This window comes from Leishmania donovani, chromosome 33 (assembly GCF_000227135.1).
Source record: "Leishmania donovani BPK282A1 complete genome, chromosome 33".
Classification (NCBI taxonomy): Eukaryota; Euglenozoa; class Kinetoplastea; order Trypanosomatida; family Trypanosomatidae; genus Leishmania; species Leishmania donovani.
Window position 1 is genome coordinate 288,469 of NC_018260.1, and position 22,159 is coordinate 310,627.

Consider the following 22,159-nt stretch of genomic DNA (forward strand, 5'->3'; position numbering starts at 1 on the left):
GGGGGGGGCTGTGGCAGAGTAGGGATGGGGCTGGCGTTGAGCTCCTGCTGTGCCGCAGAGCAACGGACACACGCCGAAGGAAACGAAAAAAAAACGAAAACGTCTTTCTCCTCCCCTCTCGGCCCCTCGTACCGCGTCACACACGCACACGCACTCCCTCGGGGGACGCACGGGGCTTATCCTCTCTATGCTTCTGTTTTTGAATGCTCTCCTACACGTGAGACCAAAGACACAGCCCGAGGCGCAGCACCGCACCAAATCCCTGACGAAACAGCAAAGAAAAAGAAACAAAACGCAATCGACGCAACGGCGTCGTTGTCTCTGCGTGCGCGTGCGTGCGGGCTCGTCTGGGCATCCCTCGATGATGAGTGAAGACACGAATTCTAGAATGGTGTGAAGGGCAAGGGCTTGCACCCCCGGGGGGCGAAACCGAAGCGAATACGCAAGATGCCAAGCACGTACCGCTGCATGTGTAGACGTCTGCTCCGCGGCCGTTATCGATCTCATACTTGGGTAGCGGAAGAAGACGTTCGAGACCAAAAATACAAGGGCCCACCCTCGGCGTCTTCGTTGCCTCTCTGCTTTTTTATGTTTCTGTGGCGTCCCTCGTACTCCAACATCGAATGTGCAGCGGCTCCCATCAACTCCACTTTCTTTCTTGCCTGCCGTCTCTCATGCTGTCCGTCATCATGCCGTACGTGTTTGAATGCGTGTTGGCGATTTGGCTTGCGCTCGCACTCAGCCAGTCAGCCACTCAGAAACGACACTTAAGCACAGGTATCTGAAAAAGTAGCTTCACAAGTCTCGCTCGGAGCACTCACTCGTCGACGCCCGCACTGCCCAAAAGACGGTTGTGAGATCGGCAAGCATGTGGCTGCGTTGCTCCTGTCGTCTCTTCTTTCGCATTCCTTCCCCATCGCCGGCAGCTCCAGCGCGGCGTGTCGCTCCCAGGACTCCGCGGATCCATGGCCGTTCACAAGGTGGCGAGCCCGCTAACGCTAATGTTGCTACTTCGAGCCCCCGCACGCCTGACTTGTTTGACAGCAGATGTAAAGATGACGGTGCGCGATGCTACCACCACCATCGCCGCCCACTATGTCGACCCCTCAAGCCGGGCGACCCACTGCCACCGCCCCTAACGAGCAACCGCGAATATGCATCCTCGGATGGCTACACTTCTCAGCGTCAGGAATACCGACAGCGCCGCAACGCCGCCGACAGCCCAGGAGACTCTCCGGTGGGCGAGTCAGTCGCTGGCTCGCTTTTCACACCGCTGCCTCGCTCCTATGGTTTCTATGACGGCATTGACGAGCACGCACGGGAGGCGCCACGCCCGTCGCGCGAGGCCCGACAGCAGCTGCTGCGCGAGTCGCTCGAGGCGCAAGCCGCCTCTGCTGTCGAGTTCACCGACGGCGGCGAGGACGACATCGAGCTAAATGGCTTGCCAGCGGATCAGTACCATGGCCACGAAGGGTGGACAACAATCCCGAAGGACTCGGCGCTCTACAACACCTTGTACGGCGTGGGCGATTTGGAGTCGCGCCAGCGCGCGAACTCGTGGACCGTGGCGATGCGTCACGGCAGGGTGGGTGGCAGCGTCAGTGTGGGCGGTTTGTTGGGCGACTCGGCGGCCGCATCTGCGCAGCGCCCCGGCACGCACCAAGAAGACGACCATACGGATCAAGAGGTGCTCGACGACCGCCGACGCCGCCGGCAGCACGATGACGGGCTCTTGTCGACAGCTTTGGAGGGGGAGCTGCTGGCTCCAATGCAGGAGAGCGTGGGGCAGCCGCGAAGCACATACGCGATGCGGAAGCTGTTCGTGGATGGTCTTGTAGGATATCAAGGCGTGATAACGAGAGCGGAGGAGGCCACGATGAGCGAGGAGCTGTTGCACCTCCTGCAGGATCCTCGGGCCGCTTACGTCGCCGAGGAGGCGCGCTACTGCGTCAACCTCTATGAGACGGAGCTTGGCATTCCTGGGAAGGACACCCTCGCTTTCGCGCTTTCGAGCTGCCAGGCACTGCAGCGGGTGCTTTACCGCTTCTTCTTTCTGGGTCTGATCCCTTCCGTGCCCAACGTGTGCCAGGTTAGTGAAATGGTGGGCACCTTCAGCGGCTACCCTGTGCACCGCCACCCGTCGTCGATCGGTTCCTACGTGGGGATGCTGAACCTGGTCTCCACGAGCGTGCTGCACCTTCAGCACAAGGACGCGCCGTGGTACCCTCGCCTCCATCTCACCCCACGCAGCCTCTTCGTGGTATCTGAGCCGTGCCTGAGCGAGTACGCGATGGGGTACAAGCAAACGCATCAGCCGTTCCACGCTTTCGAGTACGCGACGCGCGTCTCCAAGGACTACCGCATCGAGGTGCTCTTCGCCACGGTCGAGACAGCGCAGACGAGGACCCTATCCGAGGCAGTACAGCTGACCGAGTACGCAGAACGACAGGCGCGAGAAGGAAAAGCAAAGCTGTTGACCGGGACGTCGAAACCTCTCGCAGAGGCGCGCACACACACCACTGTGACACCAACAGAGTCGGTCACCGGCGTTCCTCTTCGCGGGCGTGCAGACGAGTGGCTGCAACGCCTGCGAGACAATATGCACGCGTCCGAGGAAGCGAGGGGCTATGGGCACGCGAAGCCTCTGGATGGGCACGCGCTGCGACGCCAGCTGCTTGCGGAACGTTTGGTTGGTGATCGGCCTCGCTTGGACAGCGAGTGCGGGAGTGTTGGCTGGAGGAGTGGGGCGGGCCTTGACGAGGTCGCTAACGCGAAGGCGGCAGAGGCGCAGGCAGAGACGAGGCATCATGAAAACGATGCATCGCCCTGTGACAAGACGACGGCCTCTGCAGCACACCGGCGACTGGCGGCGCTCAAGGCACGCTACAACTTTGCACAGGAGCTGAAGGCATCACGACAGCGGGTAGAGGTGACCAACGATGGGCCGCGGCTTCTTCGAGGCCACGCACCACGGGACCGGCGACTGGGTATTAGATAAAGGTGACCACACACAAACACACACCGCACACCCCCACCTCCTTTCTCCGTCTGCGTCATCGCTTCGCGCGCCTTAATAACTTTCAACCCTTTCGCAGATGCGGAACTGCTCGAGACACGAGAGCAGAGACTAAAAGCCTCAGCGAAAACAGGAAGGGAAGCGCACGCGTATGCCTGCCTTTTCAGCCGGCGCACACCCCCATCCCGCTACAAATGCACACGCAGACGCAGGGTACAAAAAGGTGCGATTGCGGTGTGCACGCGTACCGCTCTCGGGGCTCGCTTCGTGAAAGGGCCCGATTCTGGGCTGCGGCACATCTGGTGAACGCGACTGCCACACCCTTCTTCCCTCTCGCTCGTCCTTGGGCACATGTCAACACCTTCTCTCACCTGCACTGTCCGCTCACTTCTCCCTGCCTCTTGCGCTCCTTGCGGTCTTGTCTGTCGCCTTCAGAGACTGTGTTCGCTCGACTGCGATACACGTAGGCACGCTGCTACATCGTCGAGGGGAACCATCGACTGCAACCAAAGGGGGAAAAGCAGGCGACCCTTGGAGAACTCAACGTGTCTCTCGCAAAAAACGCGACATGCTTGCGCGGAGGTCAGGGACTGCCTTGCGGCGCCTCCGACACATGCCTGTGGCGGCTGCCGCGCCAACGCAGCTCGAGGCGTACCCCACTTTTGTGAGCTCGCGGCCCGTTTGTGCCAGCGGCGTTGTGCGTCAACGTCGGCACGAGTCGGTGACGCATGCACACCGTTTTCTGTCCGCCTCGCAGCTTGTCCGTGCTCAGGCAACGACGGTGTGGAATTCGGCCGCAGGCCTTAGCGTCACTCTCCCACCGCTTTGCGCGTTGGGTGCCTGCGCAGACGCCGGTAGTGGCAGCTCGAGCCGCTACGAAGATGTATGGGCTCCCATCGAGTCATACCTGGCCCAGCTCAGCGCTGCCACCGCTGGCAACAACGGTGGAGGAAAGTCCGGCGTGACGCCCGCCGAGCCATCTCCACCTCTGTGTCTCGTTCTGCGCCTCTTTCCAGACTTGACCATAGCGCAGCTGCCCTCTTTACGTCGTGGCAGCACGGAGGGTAGCAGCTTGCCTCGCCGTGCGCGCAGCAGCTTCATTGCTCCACATGAATACCCGCTCGACGCCATATTGGGAGCAGAGGAGTTGTGGGGTGGGGGCGCAGACCCTCAGCAGGTGTTTCGCTGCGCTATCGACTGTCTGCACGAGCTGGGCCAACGACTTCTTCCGCAGCTGGCGCTCGTGCTGCAGCTGCCTACGCGGCTGCTTGTCTCGCAGCAGTTCCTTCATGACCTCGCGGCACTGCTTGTCCACGACAGTTGGCGCAGCATCTCCTTTGAGTTGCCATCGACTCACCAACTGTACTCCTGCAGCGCAGACGGAAGCCGCGCGGGGGTGCGCGCCCCTTCTGCCACCTCCGTGACGGACGTGGGGGCCGTCGACGCCACGTGGTGCCAGCTACCTGTCCTCTGCACGCCATGGCCGACTCTGTGCCGTCACCCGGCGTTGGGGCGGACGCTGCGTCAGCTGCGCCGCCATGACGTGGTCCCCCTCCACGTGCTCTACTCGTGGGCCGTGGCAGAGATGCAGCTCTTCCACAGCTTCGAGCTGTCCATCGTCGTGGACACGACCGCGCCGATGCCAGGAGAGGAGGCGCTGCACGCGTACCTGCAGGGCCCCAGCAGCGTGGGGCGATCTGCTGAAGAGCTCCACCGCGCGTCGCCGCAGCTCCCACGCCAGCCCCGTGACTCTACAGATGCCCGCCATTCGTTGGGTCAGACTGACGGCGATGCCCACCTCACGCGCAAGCACGTGTACATGAGCGAAAACCCAAGGACGACACGGGGGGCTGCCGTGGGTCTCAGTAACGGTGCGATAAATGCGCTACGGCGGCGAGATCGGAGTGCGACGCCGCTCGAGAGCCACAAGGTGGACCTCGATGGCGTGGAGAAAGAGTGGCGACTACGGAAGCACACCAACGCGACGCCACCGTCTGGGGCGGCGACGGCGGTGGCGCACACCCCACTCGCGTCTTCGGGCAGCCTGGGCGACCTCTCGCTCTCTCTCGACGTCCCGCCAGACCATTTGCGCGCACTCATCGAGAACTCGATCCTTTACTGCGACGCAGCTGCTCGGCCTCGCCTGTCACAGCGACAGCGCACGATGGAGGAGCCCTCTGTCGCTGCGTCCGGCGACACTGAAAGCCCTCCATCCTCCTCAATTAACGAGGATGACCAGAACGCGTCATTGAAGCAGGAGGCCAGGGAGTTGGAGCGGTTGTTGAGGGAAGCTAACGACGCCAGTGGTGTGGATACATCGAGCACCGATGCAGAGATGATGATGGCGGAGGTGCAGCGCTACACACGCGCCCATTCAAAGACGTCGCCGGCTCACCGAGAAATCATGAATCGGATGCACGCCGCGCCCGGCGCCGATTCCGGGGTGACGTTCAACGCTTGGTCTGCGCTTCCAGGGTACTGGTCGTGTATACACGCCCTCGTCGAGGTCACGCATGCAACCTTGTTGTGGACCGCACCAACGTTCAACAAAGGGGCAGTGCAAGCATGGACGGCTGCTTATCACGCATCACAGTGCCCGAGGGTAGGCCATGGTGAGCCGCATATGCCCACAAGAAACACACCGCTGCCACTGGTTGTGCCAATCTACATGCCGGTCCAGTCAGCAATGCATGTGGAGGTGGAGCGACTGTTGCGCGAGGGCCGCTGGTTCGAAGAGCCGCCGCTGCTCCAGAGCAGGGAGGAGGGCACAGCTCTGCACACATGGCTACCTGCGTCACTAAACGTGGCCCTCGCTGACACCTTGTCCAGGCTGCCAGCCGACTATCAAGCGCGCGAGCGAAGCCGGCTGCTGCGCGATCACCAGCGACTTCGAAAGGAGGGGGCGCACGGGGCGCGCCGCGGTGGCAGTGTGAGTGAACTTGCAGCGGCGCCACCGGCATGCTCTGAATTATGCCGAGACGATGAGGAGCTGCGCTCGGCGCTCATCCGCATCTACCAAGAGGCTCGCCCTTTGTTCCTCCTGACGCCGGCGCAGGTGGAGAGATGCGAGTCCAAGGCGTTCAAGGAGGCTGCCGCGGGGTGCGTGACGGCGGAGGAGGAGGCGGCACAGCTCGACAAAACCGTCCGCGGAGCAAACAAAACGTTCGCGCAGGCGGTCGAGGAGAATTATCGCGCCGCTTTCCCGGCGAGCGATGCGGTTGCCGCGCATAAGACAGCGCCCATGCGCCTTCTGCACGTTCCCACGCCGGGGCTGAGCCTAGAGGAGCTCGACCGCTCCTGGCGTTGTCTCTCCTCATGACGAAAAAGGAGCGCGTTTTATCGCGTCTCTTGTGGAGACCGTTGGAAGAGGGAACGAAAAGGAAAACAACAACGAAACGTGCGGCCGTGCTCGCGTGCATGTGTGACGTCAACTCTCTCGCGCCTCCTCACCCGTGTAGCCCTGTGTACGGCCTGGGACGTTGGCCTGCTCTGCGTCTGCTTGTCTGTCTGTGTTGATGTGTGCGGGGGTGCTGTCCGCGTTGTGCACTGTGCCTCTTCACCTGCTCCGCTGGACGCATACTGATCTGATTTCTTCTGTGCAGCCCGCTGATCGTCACATGTTAATCATAGCCAAGATTCAAACCTTTGATCGCCGGCTTTGTGCCAGCGAAACGACCCAGTAGCCGCACGCACATGCATGTGCCCAGCGAGATATACATCACCCTATTTCCGTCTCCTCCCCCTTTTCTGCCTCGACTCGGGAGCAGATGGCCGAGGGCGCGCCGGGTCGGAAGCCGTCTCGTCTCACTCTCTCTTTGATGTATGGATGTGACTATCTCACCGCTCACCCACCCCCTGCGCGTGCGCCTGTTTCCTATCTTCCCCCTCCCCCTCTCGCCAACTTGCGCTCCTGTCTCCTACTCATCATGTTTTCTTTTCAAGCGGTTAACATGGCCGCGCTCGTTGGACGCTGCTGCTAATGGCTTGAGTCGGTCATGGCCGCCGCTGCCGTTGTGGAGCAAAGGTATCACGCTACACACACGTTACGGTGTGCGCACGTGCTCGGATGGTGCGCCGCTTGGCGATACCCCTACCGCCTTTCTTCTTTTTCCCTTTTACAATGCTGCCCTTTGCCAGGGTAATGCGCAAGGCCGCCTCGGCCACGCCGCCGCTGCCCCCTCCACCACCGCGAGTGTTGGTCTTGACAATGATTCCCAACGGCGGCGCGCTTAGCCCCGCTCTCCGCATGCTCGGCTATCACCCCTACACCTTTGAGGACAGCGTACGCAAGGGCCGCCTGCTGACTCATCCGCAGGAGTGGATGGCGGTCATGCGTGGGGAGAAGAAGTTCGACTTTGAGGTGCTCAAAGCTCCTCAGCATACGGCATCCACGGAGGCGGTGCCGTCGTCGTCGGGTGACCCTTGCGCGTCAAGGACGCCAGAGTGTGCGACGGCTAGCACGGCGCCGTCTGCGTCTCCACGGGCTCCGCTCTTCTTTGACTCGTTGGTCGGCCCCCCCGCCACCGTCGCCTTCGAGTCCATCCTCAAGGAGTGCCCACGCAGCACACGCGTCATTCTCGTGGAGGAGCCGGACAAGCTGGCGTGGGAGAAGGACATGGAGCAGTGGCTCCAGCCGTTGGTGCGGGAGTGCAAGAAGAGCGCAATGTGGTGGAACGCGTCGAAGCTGCACATGATGCTGCTTGACATGGTCGACCTGCGCCGTGCCCTCATCAGCCCCAGCAACCAGCGGGGTGGCCGTGCACGCCCGTTGCCGTCCTCGTTCGCTGCCATGACGGCGCAGAACGTGCCCATCTCGAAGCAGCACTCGACACTTCGCCTCTCTGGGGCTCTCGACTTGTTCGAGCAACACGTAAAGGAGGTGGTCCCGCGCGACCGGCTGCTCGTGTACAGGGTGCGCGATGGGTGGCAGCCGCTGTGCGACTTTTTGCAGGTACCAGTGCCAATGGCACCAGCGACGGTAGGCGGTGCTCCACCAGAGCCGGTGGCGTTTCCGCCCAACTCCACTGGTAGTGACATTCTTCTCTTCGTTCACCAGGGCTTTAAGAAGAGCACCGCTGTCGTGTGGCTTCTTTTCCTGGTTGTGGTGGCACTCGCGCTGCTACTGCTCAGCTCCTTTACCGAGGAGTATACGCAGTTTTACCGCGACTACCGCGACTACGTTCACCGCGACTTGGAGCCGTACATGGACGCTGAGAAGGTTCGTGAAGGCGACGAGTCTGCCTTGACGATACGCCAGGCACTGGTCATGGCGAAGAAGTCGTCGAAGCGATTTGGCGAAGAATACGAGAGGGAGGGCGGTGCCATGGGCTCCATGTCCGGCTTGATGGAGCGCATCGTCGGATCGAAGTAAACGGCGCGCGTCTCTCTCTCTGACGGTGAGCGATGTGTGTTTTGAACCCCTGCGCGTCGCACCCTGGCTCTTTCTGATTCACAGACGTAGCCCCCCTCTCCACTCTCTCTTAGATAATGAGCTGGAGTGCATGCACGCGCTCAGTGCTCCGCTTAGCGTGCTGCGCCAGAGCGGGGAAACAACGTTTGCGGCATTGTGCGCGTGTTGACAGTATTCGCAGCACTCACGCGCACGGGCACTGAAAGCAAAGGAAAAACTCCCCCTCAAACATCTTTTATGGCGGGTGTTGCTGCTGGCGCCCACGCCCTCTGCATTCTGCCCGCGTCCCTTTCCTTTGTCTGCCTCTCGCGGCGTGTATGCCTGCTGCATGCTTCAGGGACTGAGAAGAGCTCCGCGTATCTCGTTGCATTCCCGACTTTCTCGTCCGTTTGTTGTCGTCGTTGCCTCTGTCGTTACTTTGGTTCCGATTTCCGCCCTCGTCACTCCAGCCCGCCCCCGCCCCTGGAAAATAGCCGACGCAACGAGAACACCGATCGACAACTCGGATCTCGAAGACTCACCACGGCACTGCACCTACACCCATACATACTCACCTCACCCGCTCACCCGCACACAGGCGTGCGTAGGCCCAGGTACACACGCACACAGTACACTACAGCAGCAACAGCGGAGAGGATAGGAACCAAAGCCGCCAGGAGGGAGTCATCGAGTTAACGCGAGCGGTGGCCTAGCTCAATCGCTTGCCTCCGTTTCGGTGAAGCGTGCTCATCATCCCTTTTTCCGTCTCTCCGCCCTCCCTCCCCTCCTCTGCAGACAGAGGCACCAGCAAAGCGATGGAAAACCCATTCGAGGACTTGCGGCCGGCGCTCCGCAGCGAGGAGGATGAGATTCGAAAAGGCGTTTTCAGTCAAGCCCTGCGCAACCTCCAGCAGGCGTCCTTGGAGGAGCGTCGTAGATGGTGCAAGGCGATTCGCGAGGCCACGGCACGCGGCGGCGCAAAGACCAAGAAAAAGGCTACGTCCGCTGCTGCGGTTGCCGAGTTTTCCGACAATATCGGCCCCTCCACGGCCATATCCTCTCCTCCGCAACGCACGGCAAGCAACAGCGCGGCATCAGCCTCGCCTCCGACGCCCTCCGCACTTACGGCAGCGCATTCCACCGAAGAGGCCGATGTTACGGTTGGGCAGAAACGCGCACGCAGTGAGAGCGAGGCCTCTCCAACCGGCGCCATGGCAACGGCCCTCGGTGGACCGCTAGACGGCGCGCCGCTGCGTTGCGCACCACAGACATCGCAGACGGTGCCCGAGTCAACTACTGTGGGCTCGCAGCCATCTCTTACCGCCGCTCTCGCCCCAGCAGATGGGAAGCCGTCATCAACTGCGGCTGCATCCGACCCGGCCGCCGAAGAAACGGAGGAGTCGGTGAAGGAGTGCATTGCGGCGTACATGCGTAGCCTCCTCGACCGGGTCGTTGGTACCGGTATCGACAACCTCGCTGTGCCGGCCCTCAAGGTGCTGTGCATGATGCTGGGCATTCACACCGAGGTGTCTAACAAGTTGGGCTTGTACAGCATTCTTGCTGACTTCTACTTTAGCAAGTGCGTAAAGCTCGGCAAACGGGTGAGCCGCGACACGGTTTTCGAGCGGCATGTAGAACAGGAGGTGAGCATGCTGAGGAGGGTAGCGTCAGCGGCGCCCTCAGCCGGCCGAGCAGAGAAGAAAGTGGCGGCAGCGGCGCCGGAGAAGGCTGCCGTGACGGTCGCAAAGTCATCCGCCATCCTTGCCGACAAGGTCGAAAAGACGGAGGTGAAGAGGGAGCAGGCGGTAGTGCGGAAGAAAATGTTTTCAGCCCCGCTTCCCAATCCCAGCCGTGCAGCGAAGGCGGTGCCGAAAGCCGACCCGGTCACGGAACACTATCTCAAGTACGAAGACTACAACGACAACACCTTCGAGGACGACGCGGCGGTGGCAGCGCCGGCGAGCGATTACGCGTATGGCGGCGACGTCATTTACCAGCAGCCGGTGTTCGCGCGGTCAAGCGACAAGACAGCCTCGTCGTCGCACATGGCCAAATATGAGGGGTCTGGCGCAGGCGGCGAAGAGGATGATTCGTGGTCGCTGCCACTGCTAGAGCGCAAAGTCGCCTCTATTGTGCAGCTGTATGATCCTGTGACGGTGGCCATTGTTGTAAAGAAGTTATCGCAAATGGGGTACCGCGACGGCGGTGCCGAGTCGCGCGTCGAGCAGATTTTGCGACGCTTCCATGAGCGTCAGCTAATCTTTTATGACAACGGCATCGCCTACCTTATGTGAGCTGTGAACCCCCGCCACCCGCACCTTTGCCCACCCACACCCCTTTAAGCCGTTGACCAGCCACCGTTTTCTTTTTTTTCTTCCTTTTGGTGCGCCCTCTTCGCTTTTCGAAGAGGCGTGGCGTACGCCTCAGTACCTCGATGCGACTCTTGCATCGTTTCTCCTTCTCCGACTGCCAGGTCTTGCCTGGCCCGCTCCCTTGCGCGCTTGCCTGTCTGTCTGTGTGTGTGGAATTCAGGGGGAGGGCTTGTTGGCACTGAGCAAAGAAATGCTGCGAGGCACGAGGAGACATACGGGCACAGGCACCTCTTCTTCTCCCATGTGCCGCATCCTATTCGGTGCATCTTGTGTATCGCTTTGTCTTGCGACACGCGCCTCTCTCGATTTCGTTGTCTTAGACCCATGCAGCCCATCACTTGGCTGCACCCCATAGATAAACGGCGAAAACGTCGTGGCTGTTGTGGCGGCTAACGAACGAGTGTGCCCTCGTTGAAGATGCTTTCACCCCCACTCCTCCGCTCTCTGTCTTTTGGCGGCGGGGGTGCCATCTTCTTCATTCTTTGATTCGGTGATCGTGGCGTCTTGTGCATCTGTGTGCGTGTGTTTGTGCTCTCCCCGCCCCCCCCCCTCCCGCCCGCCTGCCCTTCTCTCTATCTTCGGACGCCATCCCCGACAGCTGTTGCCGCCTGCATGCGTTTCTTCGATTTTTTTTCGTTCTCCCTCCGCCTTTGATAGTGATGATCTTAAGAAGTTTTGGGTCTTTGCAATGTGCGTGCGCGCGTGTTTGTGCGCATGTGTCTTTTTCATCATCGACGCTCGCATCACATGTGCAGAGGAAGGAAAGGCTGTGGCTGTGCGTGCACCGACGCGGACAGAGATGTTCGTGCAAGCAAGCGCGCATGGATGACACGACAGCACACACACACACACACACACACACAGCTATGCTCCTACCAGAATCGCAAAAAAAAAAGAAACTTCAAGCCAAACGCCAGCAAAGCAGAGGGATAACCGAATCCTCTGTGACCCACGCCGGTGGCTGAGTTGATACTTTGCAGCTTGGAAGCCACTAATGTGAGCAGCAGCTCACTTTCTGTGCTATCTGCCAGCTTGGCTGACGAAGCGGTGCAAGTTTAGTCGCGGGACGTCCTCATCGCTGCGCCTCTTGTCTTCCCTCACGACTCAGTCGTCTCCACTTTCAGTGTTCGGACTCGGCCCGTTCTCTCCCTTGGCTGCCGCCATTTTCTTTTTTGTCTCACTACGTGTGCTCATTTCTGGTTTTTCTTGCACTGTTGGGGTGGTGCTGGCGGGCGGGGTAGCGCTTCGCATTGACTTCCACACACACACGCACACACACACACACACACGTCTTGTCGCTGTTAGTCATTCGCCAACGCGCGCATTTTACGTGTGCGTGCGCTTGCTTTGAACCCGCGCAACTTTCCGTTCAGCCTCTTCACATGTCGAGCACCCCCGCCTTGATCCATGGCGAGTATGTGAATCGTATGCTGATACTCGCGGCTGCTGCCACCACCTTCGTCGGGTACGCAAGCAGTGTGTACTGGGAGCGCACCGTAGCACCGTATCTGTTTCGGCGCCGCGAGTTGGCCCTGGAGCAGGAGATTGCCGATCTGGTGAGAGAGGCCAAAGAGATCTGCACAACGTCGAATCTGTACGAGCACAGCCGTCTTATGCGTAGGGTGCTGCGGCTGCGTCAGGAGCTCGAGGCAGAACGCCAACAGCGCCTCACGTACGAGTTCTCGGTGGCTCGAGTCTTTTCGCCGCTTCTCAGTGGTGTCTCCTTCGCTTCATGGTTTGCTCGGCCGACGCGCGACGCAGCCGCGGTGGCAATAGCACCTGGCCGAGTAGGCAAGGCAATAGCCGGCAACAAGCCCGGCGCCTTACCAGATCTTTGCTCCACCACTATCACATCCTCCCCGACGCGGGCCCATGCCGCCGAGTATTCAGCCACCGCTCCTCGTCGACTGCAGGTGCTCGTGGAGAGCGCGATGAATGCGCTCCGGTACAACGCTACCACTACTGTCAAGTATCTCCTGCGTTTTGGAAGCGCTTTGGTGCTCCTGTACGTCTTCGGCAACCGGCGTGGGCTCATGGCTGTTCCGCCATCCTTCGAAGAGACACTGCGCTACTGCGCCGTCGAGGTGATGGCGCCGTTACTCCTCAACGTCTTCATGTACGTGCCAGCTCTCCTCTTTGCACCTGCAAGGCGCGCGTCGTTGGTCGAAACCCACGGAAGCAAGGCCGCGGGCGGTGCCGTTGGTGTCATTCACAGCAGCTTCGCGGAAGCGATTCCGCCATCGTCGTCGGCATCCTCGTTTTCTACCGTCACGAGCTCCGCGAGTGACGCCGGCACCACAGCACCGTTTCAGCGCGCAGACATTCGCTTCTGTGCGAGGAATGATCTCGCGTCGTGGTTCTTGGCGTGCTACCTTGCCTGGTACTTGATTGTGCGCGTGTTCGGTTGATGGGTGGTGGTGGGGCTCACCGGAGCGCACACGGGATGGGGTGTGAAGGAATGTTTAGCAAGGGCGAAAGTCGGAAAGGAGGGGAGCAACGTCATGGGAAAGCGCGCAAGCAGACACACAGGCGCAGAGGTGTCTGGTCGCGCCCCTTCTGGCATGATCAGGGGTCCTGTATCGTGCTTTGGTGCTCTCACCCCCTCCGACGCTGCCTTTTCGCCCACGTCTTCCGGTGCTCCCGTTGCACCTCACTCTCAGGCACCTTTTTGTGCCCAGGACTGTTGCGGGCGCACGCTCTCCATTTTTTCCGACTCTACTAAAGGACACTCCCGTGCTCTTCGAGGGGGGGGGGGTGCAGCCTCAGCCCTGTTTCTGTGGGCGGCATACGAGAGGCGCCGCTCTCCCATCCACACATTGCCAGTCCTCCTTCCCGTTGTGCATGTGCTTTGCAAGTGTGTCGTTGCCACTGCGGAGCAGCTCTACGGTGTGTTGGACCCGTAAGCGGCGGCGATGGCCACGATGGGGTGGGGCACTCACGATTGTTTTAGGAGCGGCAGTGCGCGGATGCGGGAGTCAGCGTATGTGTGTGGCCGCCTCGGCATCGCTTCATCAAAGGAAGGAAAAGAATATGCAAACCCACGAAGATGCCCGTGCTCTTACCCACACCCACAGGCGTTGCTGGTGGCCGAAGGACCGTAGCGAGGGGGGAGATCGGCTACGAATGCCACCATATCCGAGGTGCTATTGGGTGGGCTGGAGAGGGATATGAGAAGGGCACTCGCGCCTCTTCCGGTGCCCTTTGCTCTCTCCACTGAGGCGTTTTACTTGTGTTTTGCACATGAAAGGGCCTGCCATCACCGCATCGCACCCTAACGACGTTCCCTGCATTGGCGCATCTATTTCCCCCACGAACACCCTCGCTCATCCCCGCCACCTCACGTCTGCGTCTCTCTCGCTCTCTCTTGTCGTACCCGCCACCCCGTACGTGGCAACTCGGGTGCCGATGTATGGGTGTATATATATATGTGCGCGTGCATACATGTGCTTGTTTGCGTATGGGTGCCTCTGCATGTAGTCAAGCAGGGGTGTCTCGCGACTGTGCTTGCTCTGTGTGTGTGTGCCCCTGTATGTGTGTGTGTGTCTTCTTACACAGAGTGCATTCCCCCCCCCCGCCACCCACACACACACACACACAAAAACACACGCACACGCCCCAGCAATCGCCTTTGGCGCTGTTTTCAAAAGGTTAGCTTCCCTCGCCGCTTGCCGTTGCTTCTTCCTCTTGTTCGCCTGGCCACAGCACAGCCCCAACACGTAGCCATGCAACCGCCACCACCACCGATGACGCCATACGAGGAGAACATCACGCGGTCGTACCAGTACCTTAACGGTGCCCGGATGCAGTCAGCGATTCTCTTTAACAGCACCACGTTCTGCATCGATCGCTGCCTCGATACGCAGGAACTGTACACCTTGATGCGCACGACGAACGCTCCGATTTCGTATCGCCTCCAGAAGGATATGGAGGAGAAGAAGTGCGTGCAAAACTGCAGTGCCAAGTGGGACGAGCTCTTTAACATCACCCTCACGGAAACAAACGAAGGCGCTGTTCGCCAGGTGCAAGCGGACGCTATCGCGAAGATGATGGGGGCAATGCAGCAGTAGCAGTGGGTGCGCTCTGCCCGGAGGGGTAGGGGAGGAAGGAATAGAAAAAAGTGCCGATACGTACCAGGAGTGTGGAAGAGTGCGTGTGTGTGTGTGGGCGGTGCGGACGTGTGAGCAGGGATACTGTCGCTCATTTTGCTTGTAGGTGTCTTGCACAAACCCCTCCGACCGTTGCGTGTCTGTGCCTGTGGCTGATGTTGGTGTTGGTGTCGGTTTACTGGGTTACTCCTTCCCTTTCTTAAAAAAAAAGGATGTGTGATACACATTTGCCGTGTGGCAAGCATAATCACACATGAAAAGTCACGGCCCGCATTGAGAGATGCTCACACACACACACACAGACAAGCGAGTAAGTAACAAGTTGACTCTCATGCTGGCTCAAGCAAGCAATTTCGAGCCGCTACCGCGGCTCCGCCTCGGTGCAGAGGGCAGACGCGTGGTGCTGTGATTACACAGTCGATGCGCAAACACACGCCCGCGCACGCTGTCGGCAATGCGGCGGGTCTTCTCAAGAGAAGAAGGGCGCAACGCTACCTTAACCCTACGAAAGGCGCGCGCCTGTGAGGCAGCCGTGTGTTGGCGCCACGCAGGCTTGCGTGGATGCCCCTTCCCTTTCGCTTCGATTCCATGCCTCTTTCCCGCGTGCCTGGTTCTCGTGTGTGTGTGTGTGTGTTTCCTTTTTTCATCTCTTGCTCACTGGCACGGCGTGCCGTTGTGCAATCCCTGCTGCACGGCTGGCGCGCCCGCAACTACCCGCACACATGCACGCAAGCGCACGCCCTACCTCCTCCCCCTTTCCGCGCTTCATCGCTGACTTGCACACGGACCTCGCAAAAGCAAAGCACCACACGAAAGTGCCACAGAGGGAACACAGCTGCCGACGCGTTCTCGCCGTGGTCTCTCTTGCGCATCACACAGGTCGACTCCACTTTCTTCTCGGCACCTCTTGAGCGACGCACTACATCGCTTGCGCTAGCGAACCTCTCTCCCTCAGCAGTTTGACTGACAAGTAAACCACGTAGGAAAGCATCCTATAGCAGTCCAACACCTCTCTCTCTACGCACGCGCAGACACGCACACAGACAAACACCTTCACACCCGCGCACGCACGCTCTGCGAGATATTCCGCAGCCTTGCTCCCTTCGCTTCAGTTTTTTAATTCATTTCGACGCTCCTTTATGTGAATTTTGTTCTCTCTCTGTGCCTTGTGCGTATCTCCCTGTCTGTCTGCGTCTCGGAGCGCCCCCTCTCGTCTGCCCGCTTTCCTGCGACGGTCGCGTGCCACAGATCAGCCTTTTGGGCCCTCGCTTCGTCAATATTTGGACTTTCATATTACGTCCTCTTTTTCCCTCTGGTTGCTTTCTCGACGACCTTTTATTTGCGTGTGCGTGTTTGTGGTGCGCCTCCGCCTCCGCCCCTGTTCGTCTCTTTGCCCTTACGCGCGCGACTCTTACGACCTCTGTGCTGCTCTGGTGCGGGGCGGTATTACGTGCCTCCGAGCCCCGCACCATTCACGCTGGCTGTACCGTCGCCGTCTCGCTCTCTCAAGCCCTCGTCCTTGCCTGGCACACACACTGCAAGTAACACTCGCAGTGGGTTTTATAACCCATATATATATATATCTGCAGATACTGACGGAAAACGTAGAGGCGCTTGCGTCCTTCGCCGAAACGTGCACAGACGTGCTCCACTTACATACAGCACACGCGTTGTCCACACCTAAAGGATTACGTGAATACGTCGACACAGACACGCACGCAGTGAAGACAATGGTCGACCTCTACGCCGTGCTGGAGGTGGACAAGCGCGCGACGCCGGAGCAGATCAAGCGGAATTACCGCCGCCTTGCCCTGCGCTACCACCCCGACAAGGCGGGTCCAGAAGGCGCTGCCCGCTTCAAGGAGGTGAATACCGCCTATGAGGTTCTCTCCAACCGGCAAAAAAGGGAAATTTACGACCGCTATGGCGAGGCCGGACTGGAGGCGCTGGAAAACCCGGTTGCGGGGGCTGCACTCGCCACCTTCGGCTCCACCGCGCCAGTCATCATCGCAATCGCTATCTCCTTCACCTGCGCTGTCATGCTGTTGCTCTTTCTGGCGTTTTTGGTGTCGTTTGTGGACGGCCAGCTGCGCACGTGGAGCTACGTCAAGGTGTTCTCGCCGCTCTTTGTGTTGGACTTCTTGGTCGGCGTGCCGGCTCTTATCCTCTTAGCGGTGTTCGCCATCATGTCGCCGCTCAGCCTGCACGCACAGTGCACGCTTCTCTCTCTACTGTGTGCCGTCGTGTTGACGATTGTCATCCCGATCGCCAAGGACCGCAACGAGGCAGTCGCCAGGGCTAGACGCACCGACTACGTCCAATGGCGGTTGTGGCTTATCCCCGGATACCTATTCTCCGTATTTGCCTTCATCGCTATTGTGATGACGTCACTGCCGACGGAGAGACGTATTCTCGACCTCAAGTCTATAGGATTGGTGCACCTCGCGAATTACACTCGCGTTGGCTTCGTCTTCGCCATCTTGCAGGGGTGCTGCATCGTTGTCTTCTTTGCCCTGGTGGCGTGCCGCGCTGATGAGGTGATCACCATCAACTACTTCGTCGTCATTGGTCTCCCGATATTTCTGCTGCTCACGCTCTTCCTCGTGAACCGCTTCATGCTTACCTTGTTAAGCAGCTACATCAGCGACGTGCCACCCGAGGTGGCGGCGGCGGCGGCAGCGCGTGAGCTGAACGAAAATGGTGGCGAGGCGCCTGCGCCGCACCCCAACGAGGGCTGCGCCGAAGGCCCGCACTCGTCTTGGCGTCGATCACCGAATCCGATGTGCGGTGGTGGCACCGAGGGACGCCGCCGCACCCATCGACAACCGCGCGCCGAGACTGAAGAGCAGCTACACTCCAATGACGCCCAAGCTCACAGCGACCGTGACGGCGAGGGAGGCGAGGATGGAGAGCGGGCGCAGCAGAGTGTGTCACACAGCAAGAACCCGTACGCTGGCCAGCACGCCTCTGTTTGCGGAGTTCTCATCAGCATGATTGTCGCGACTATCCTCGTCGGCCTGCTGATGGCGTCGACCGCCATGATAGCAGTGCGGCTGAACTACTACTCCAACCACGGCACCTATGATGGTGTCCTGTCCCTATCCAAGGCATGCATTCCGCTCTTTATTATTATCGGCAACGGTGTGCTCACGCAGCTCATCGCGTGCCTTACATTCTGCTGTTGCGGTGTCTTCATGGTCGTAGAGGGCGCTGCGCCAGAGCCGGAACACGGCAACCAGCAGGAGGGCAAAGCGGGGAGCGAGGCCGAGCTGCAGAATAACGTCCGCACCGACCCGGCTCGGCCGGCTGACCAGGCGGTAGCTGGTGCGACACACCAAAATGAGGCCCCCAGACGTCGCCCACCTGGAGCAATTTCTGCCGCGCCTCCTCATTCTGTAGCGGCGTCAGCGGACGAACATCGCAAGACGCCGCGGGAGCGCCAGCCGGACAGCACGCGCCTCTCCGACGTTGATTAGAAGTTGGCGCCCGCACTGCTGTCCCATGAACGCGGCCTGGTGAAGATGAGCGGGTGGGCGATGGGGAGGAGGCACGTGAAGGAAGCCTTTTGCGCAGCGTCACGCCTTCCCACACTACCTCTACACCGCCGCCTCCGTTCCGTCACACTCCTTCCACTGGCCGCGTTTCCTCGATCGCCTCTTTCCGCAGTATATGGACGCAGCAAGCTGTCTTGCGAGCATGCGTGCCGTTTCGTTTTCCCCCTTTAATTTATACTCCCGGGTGTACGTGTACGTAAACGCAACGTGTGTGTGTGTGTGCCTCCCTGTGTTGTCCTCTCTCTTTCGCTTCCCCGCGAGAAGTAGGAGCAGCTCCCAAAGGTCCGCAGGCGTGCGCATGCCGGCTGCATGGGAGTTGTCGTCCCCGAAGGGGGCGTGGGGGAAAGGATTTGGCTACACGCTGCCTGCGAAGTGGTGCACGCCCTCTTGTGGTTCTATCACCCTTGTTATTGCGGACGGAAGTGTGCCCAGAGCAAACTACGCGCCTCTTCACTCACGGAAACGGGAGGACACAAGGACACAAGATTCGAGTAGAGCGACAGCTGCTTCGGGAGCCTGTCGAGGGAACCGCATTGTGCGATCGACCTAACGGAGAAAAGACTCTGTATCCAAGAAGGGAAAGAATAGAAACACACACACACACAAAAGCACACCACCATGAAAAACAAAGACTTTGCGGTGGTGCTGTACCCTCCTCCCCTATCCCCTCCCCTATCCCCTGCCAAATGCCGAGCCACCTCTGGCGCTGGCAGGGCGGTGCATCGCTGCTGACAGCGGACCGCCAGGCCCTGGGCGGCGTGGCGTCCGGGTGATCTGCAGCCGCGAACGCGGGTGTGCACTCTCCACATGATGGGCAGAGTGTCCGCGTGACTCGAACGCATCCCACCCATCCCCCTCTCCCCGCCCCCGGCCCTCGCACGGCCCACTGGTGTGGGGAGGCCTGAGCCGCCCCGAGGAGAGGGGGGTGGGGGTAGGCTGCACCAGGGGGGGTGGCAGCCGGCACAGCGGGGGAGCGGCTGTGAGGCGACCTGCGAGGCGGTGGGTGAGCGGGTAGAGCTGGAGGGCGGGGGCCGTGCCCCATATGACCGAGCCGGCGCATCTGGTGCGATGCGTGCGTGTCTGTGGCATGCGCTGCACCACGCTGGGGGGGATGGCCTGTGGCAGAGTAGGGATGGGGCTGGCGTTGAGCTCCTGCTGTGCCGCAGAGCAACGGACACACGTCGAAGAGAAGCGTTCCCTCTCCTCATTTTACTTCAAAGCATCTTGCGGTCGTCTGTGCTTCGGCCATCGTTTCTCGTGCGTTTTCCTCCACCCTTGTTGCCCTTTTCGTCCGTTTACCGTCTTCTTCCGCCGAGATACGCACGGAAAACGCTTACCCGCCACTCACTCAGCGGTCCTCTGTTCCTCTTCATTCTTTTCGGGTTCGTGTGGCAGCACCAAGCCACATAAACATTAATCGCAGCACGAATCCTCATCACCATGTATTTGGCTGTCTTCCACGAGTTCGCTCATCCGGAGGTGCTGGAGAATGTGAAGGCGGAAGGCATCTGTGACGTGGACGTGGCTCCGGAGCCGAGCAAGCTGGCCACTTCGGAGGAAGAGCAGCAAGTGTTGCGCTGCAACGCGAAGTTGATAACGGTGAAGCACAACATTACCGGTATCCGTGACGTCTTTGATGGCATGACGGAGGCGGAGCTGGCGGAGATCGATGGGCAGGTAAACCAGAAGCTGCAGCAACTCGTTGCGCTTGGCTTTCAGGTGGTGGAGCGCCACCCACGGACGTCGGCCGGTTGCCCAATGCTGGACCGCGTGATCCTGTCGTACCCGGCTTAACTCAAACGAAAGAAACGAAAGGAGCAGTGATGAGTGTGTTTGGGGGGGGGCCCAGACCATGATGGCGGGCTTTGGCCGCCTTTGCGGCCTATGCGCACCCCCACCCAAAGACTCTTCCGCACAGTGGTATAGCAATCTTGAAGACGCACGCGTCTGTGACGGGGGCCGAGGTGAAGAATGTCGTCGCCTTTCTTTTTCCCTTCTCTTTCGAGGCGTCCGCTCTTTAGTTGCTCGAAACGAACTGTACAGTGCTCAAAGGGGGAAGGCGTTGCGGTGAGACGGCAATGACGCCAACCGCCGATGCTGCCGCTTCACACGTAGCAGCGCGCAGCAGCAACCCTTGTCACAGTGAATAAGAGCAGCAAGCAAGTCGCACTTCGATTTTGCATGCGCCGGCGTTTGTGCTGCTGGCTCTTCTCGCGGAATGGGAGGGCGAGCACTTCGCCTTGTCAAGCTTCGTTATTATATATATATATATTTGCATTTCCTCTCGCGTTGTGGCTGGGCGCATGCGTGTATGCCAATGACAGGGCCATGGAAGGGGTTGAGGAGACGGTGATACCATAGGGATCGGTAGATAGTTGCGCGGCGAGGCAGGCGGTGGAGCACCAAACTCAAGAAATCACAGGCAGCACCGCCGGTCTCCTCTTCTGCTCCTCTCGTTGTGAACTGTGCAATGCAGTTAGCGTCCCTCCCCTCCCCGTGCCACTGCGATGGACCGCTACTTGACGCGTCGCATCAAGCGAACCTGGTGTCTTTCACGCGCCTTTTCCGCGCACACCTCTCTCCTGTGCGCCCCGCTCCTGCCTACACATGCGGCATGCATTTTCATTTGCTGTTCCCCCTGCCTCCTCCTCCTCTTACTTTCTGCAACGTGGCGGGCAATGCCACACATCCGCTCGCGCTCCGACACGTCCAACGCCTGCCCACACACACGCTCTCTTTTCCCGCATTGACTACTCGAAATCCTGTCGAATCCTTTTCATCGGTGTCTCCAGTTGGATCGTCGTTTACGAATATCCCGCCTCACCCACCAGACGCGAAAATGGGTCCGCTCTCTAAGAAGCGCATGATCATTCGCGATGGCGTCTTCTACGCCGAGCTGTTTGAGTTTCTCAAGCGCGAGCTGGCCGAAGAGGGCTTCTCCGGTGTCTCTTACCATGTCACGACGCTCCGCACGGAGATCGTGATCAAGGCGACGAAGACCCGTGAGGTGCTCGGCGTGAACGGCCGCCGCATCCGCGAGCTGACAGCCTGCATTCAGCAGCGCTTCAACTACAAGGAGGGCAAGCTCCAGCTGTACGTTGAGCGCGTTGAGGTGCGCGGCCTGTCTGCGATGGCGCAGGTGGAGTCCCTTCGCTTCAAGCTCCTGAGCAACCTGCAGGTGCGCCGCGCCGCCATGGGCATCATCCGCTACGTCATGGAGTCTGGTGCCAAGGGCTGCGAGGTCACCGTCGGTGGAAAGATCAAGGGCCAGCGTGCGAAGAGCATGACCTTCCGCGACGGCTACATGATCAAGTCCGGTACGGCTCACAAGTCGTTCGTCGACTCCGCCTGCCGCCACTGCTACATGCGCGCCGGCTGCATCGGTGTCAAGGTCAAGATCATGCTCCCCGGTGACTCGACTGGCCGCAACGGCCCGTCGGAGCCGCTGCCGGACGTCATCACCGTCATTGAGCCGAAGCAGATCACCGCGTCCGAGTAACGAGCGAGTTGCCTCTGCGCTGGTGAACGTGCCTGCGCACTTACGTATCAGCCGTGCTTTCTGGGAAGACCTTCTGCGACGCGGGGCGTTGCGCCGGTACAGATGCATCTTTTGCATGGTGCGTGCTCACCACAGTTTGTGTGTGTGTGTGTGTGTTTGCGCGCACCTCCCATCCAACAATGGCGCGAACGGCTTTCTGTGCATGCGCCCTTTCATTTTAACT

General features: G+C 60.0%; 9 protein-coding genes across 9 annotated transcripts; all 9 read left to right on the forward strand.

The window, feature by feature from the left end:
• Positions 1-868: 868 nt before the first annotated feature.
• Positions 869-2,998, forward strand: LDBPK_330880 (hypothetical protein, conserved; the record flags this gene model as incomplete). The annotated part of the gene is made up of 1 exon (XM_003863864.1): positions 869-2,998. One exon carries the CDS (start codon positions 869-871, stop codon positions 2,996-2,998), a length of 2,130 nt encoding a protein of 709 aa, XP_003863912.1.
• A 586-nt stretch (positions 2,999-3,584) lies between these two features.
• Positions 3,585-6,335, forward strand: LDBPK_330890 (hypothetical protein, unknown function; the record flags this gene model as incomplete). Its single annotated transcript, XM_003863865.1, has 1 exon — positions 3,585-6,335. One exon carries the CDS (start codon positions 3,585-3,587, stop codon positions 6,333-6,335), a length of 2,751 nt encoding a protein of 916 aa, XP_003863913.1.
• A 747-nt stretch (positions 6,336-7,082) lies between these two features.
• Positions 7,083-8,387, forward strand: LDBPK_330900 (hypothetical protein, conserved; the record flags this gene model as incomplete). The annotated part of the gene is made up of 1 exon (XM_003863866.1): positions 7,083-8,387. The coding sequence occupies one exon, from the start codon at positions 7,083-7,085 to the stop codon at positions 8,385-8,387; it is 1,305 nt and encodes a 434-aa protein (XP_003863914.1).
• An 833-nt stretch (positions 8,388-9,220) lies between these two features.
• On the forward strand, positions 9,221-10,699 carry LDBPK_330910 (hypothetical protein, conserved; the record flags this gene model as incomplete). The annotated part of the gene is made up of 1 exon (XM_003863867.1): positions 9,221-10,699. The coding sequence occupies one exon, from the start codon at positions 9,221-9,223 to the stop codon at positions 10,697-10,699; it is 1,479 nt and encodes a 492-aa protein (XP_003863915.1).
• A 1,460-nt stretch (positions 10,700-12,159) lies between these two features.
• Positions 12,160-13,185, forward strand: LDBPK_330920 (hypothetical protein, conserved; the record flags this gene model as incomplete). The annotated part of the gene is made up of 1 exon (XM_003863868.1): positions 12,160-13,185. One exon carries the CDS (start codon positions 12,160-12,162, stop codon positions 13,183-13,185), a length of 1,026 nt encoding a protein of 341 aa, XP_003863916.1.
• Positions 13,186-14,499: 1,314 nt separating this feature from the next.
• LDBPK_330930 (hypothetical protein, conserved) lies at positions 14,500-14,844 on the forward strand (the record flags this gene model as incomplete). Its single annotated transcript, XM_003863869.1, has 1 exon — positions 14,500-14,844. The coding sequence occupies one exon, from the start codon at positions 14,500-14,502 to the stop codon at positions 14,842-14,844; it is 345 nt and encodes a 114-aa protein (XP_003863917.1).
• Positions 14,845-16,613: 1,769 nt separating this feature from the next.
• LDBPK_330940 (dnaj chaperone-like protein) lies at positions 16,614-18,359 on the forward strand (the record flags this gene model as incomplete). The annotated part of the gene is made up of 1 exon (XM_003863870.1): positions 16,614-18,359. The coding sequence occupies one exon, from the start codon at positions 16,614-16,616 to the stop codon at positions 18,357-18,359; it is 1,746 nt and encodes a 581-aa protein (XP_003863918.1).
• A 1,518-nt stretch (positions 18,360-19,877) lies between these two features.
• Positions 19,878-20,231, forward strand: LDBPK_330950 (hypothetical protein, conserved; the record flags this gene model as incomplete). Its single annotated transcript, XM_003863871.1, has 1 exon — positions 19,878-20,231. The coding sequence occupies one exon, from the start codon at positions 19,878-19,880 to the stop codon at positions 20,229-20,231; it is 354 nt and encodes a 117-aa protein (XP_003863919.1).
• Positions 20,232-20,907: 676 nt separating this feature from the next.
• LDBPK_330960 (40S ribosomal protein S3, putative) lies at positions 20,908-21,936 on the forward strand (the record flags this gene model as incomplete). The annotated part of the gene is made up of 1 exon (XM_003863872.1): positions 20,908-21,936. The coding sequence occupies one exon, from the start codon at positions 20,908-20,910 to the stop codon at positions 21,934-21,936; it is 1,029 nt and encodes a 342-aa protein (XP_003863920.1).
• Between the last annotated feature and the right edge of the window lie 223 nt (positions 21,937-22,159).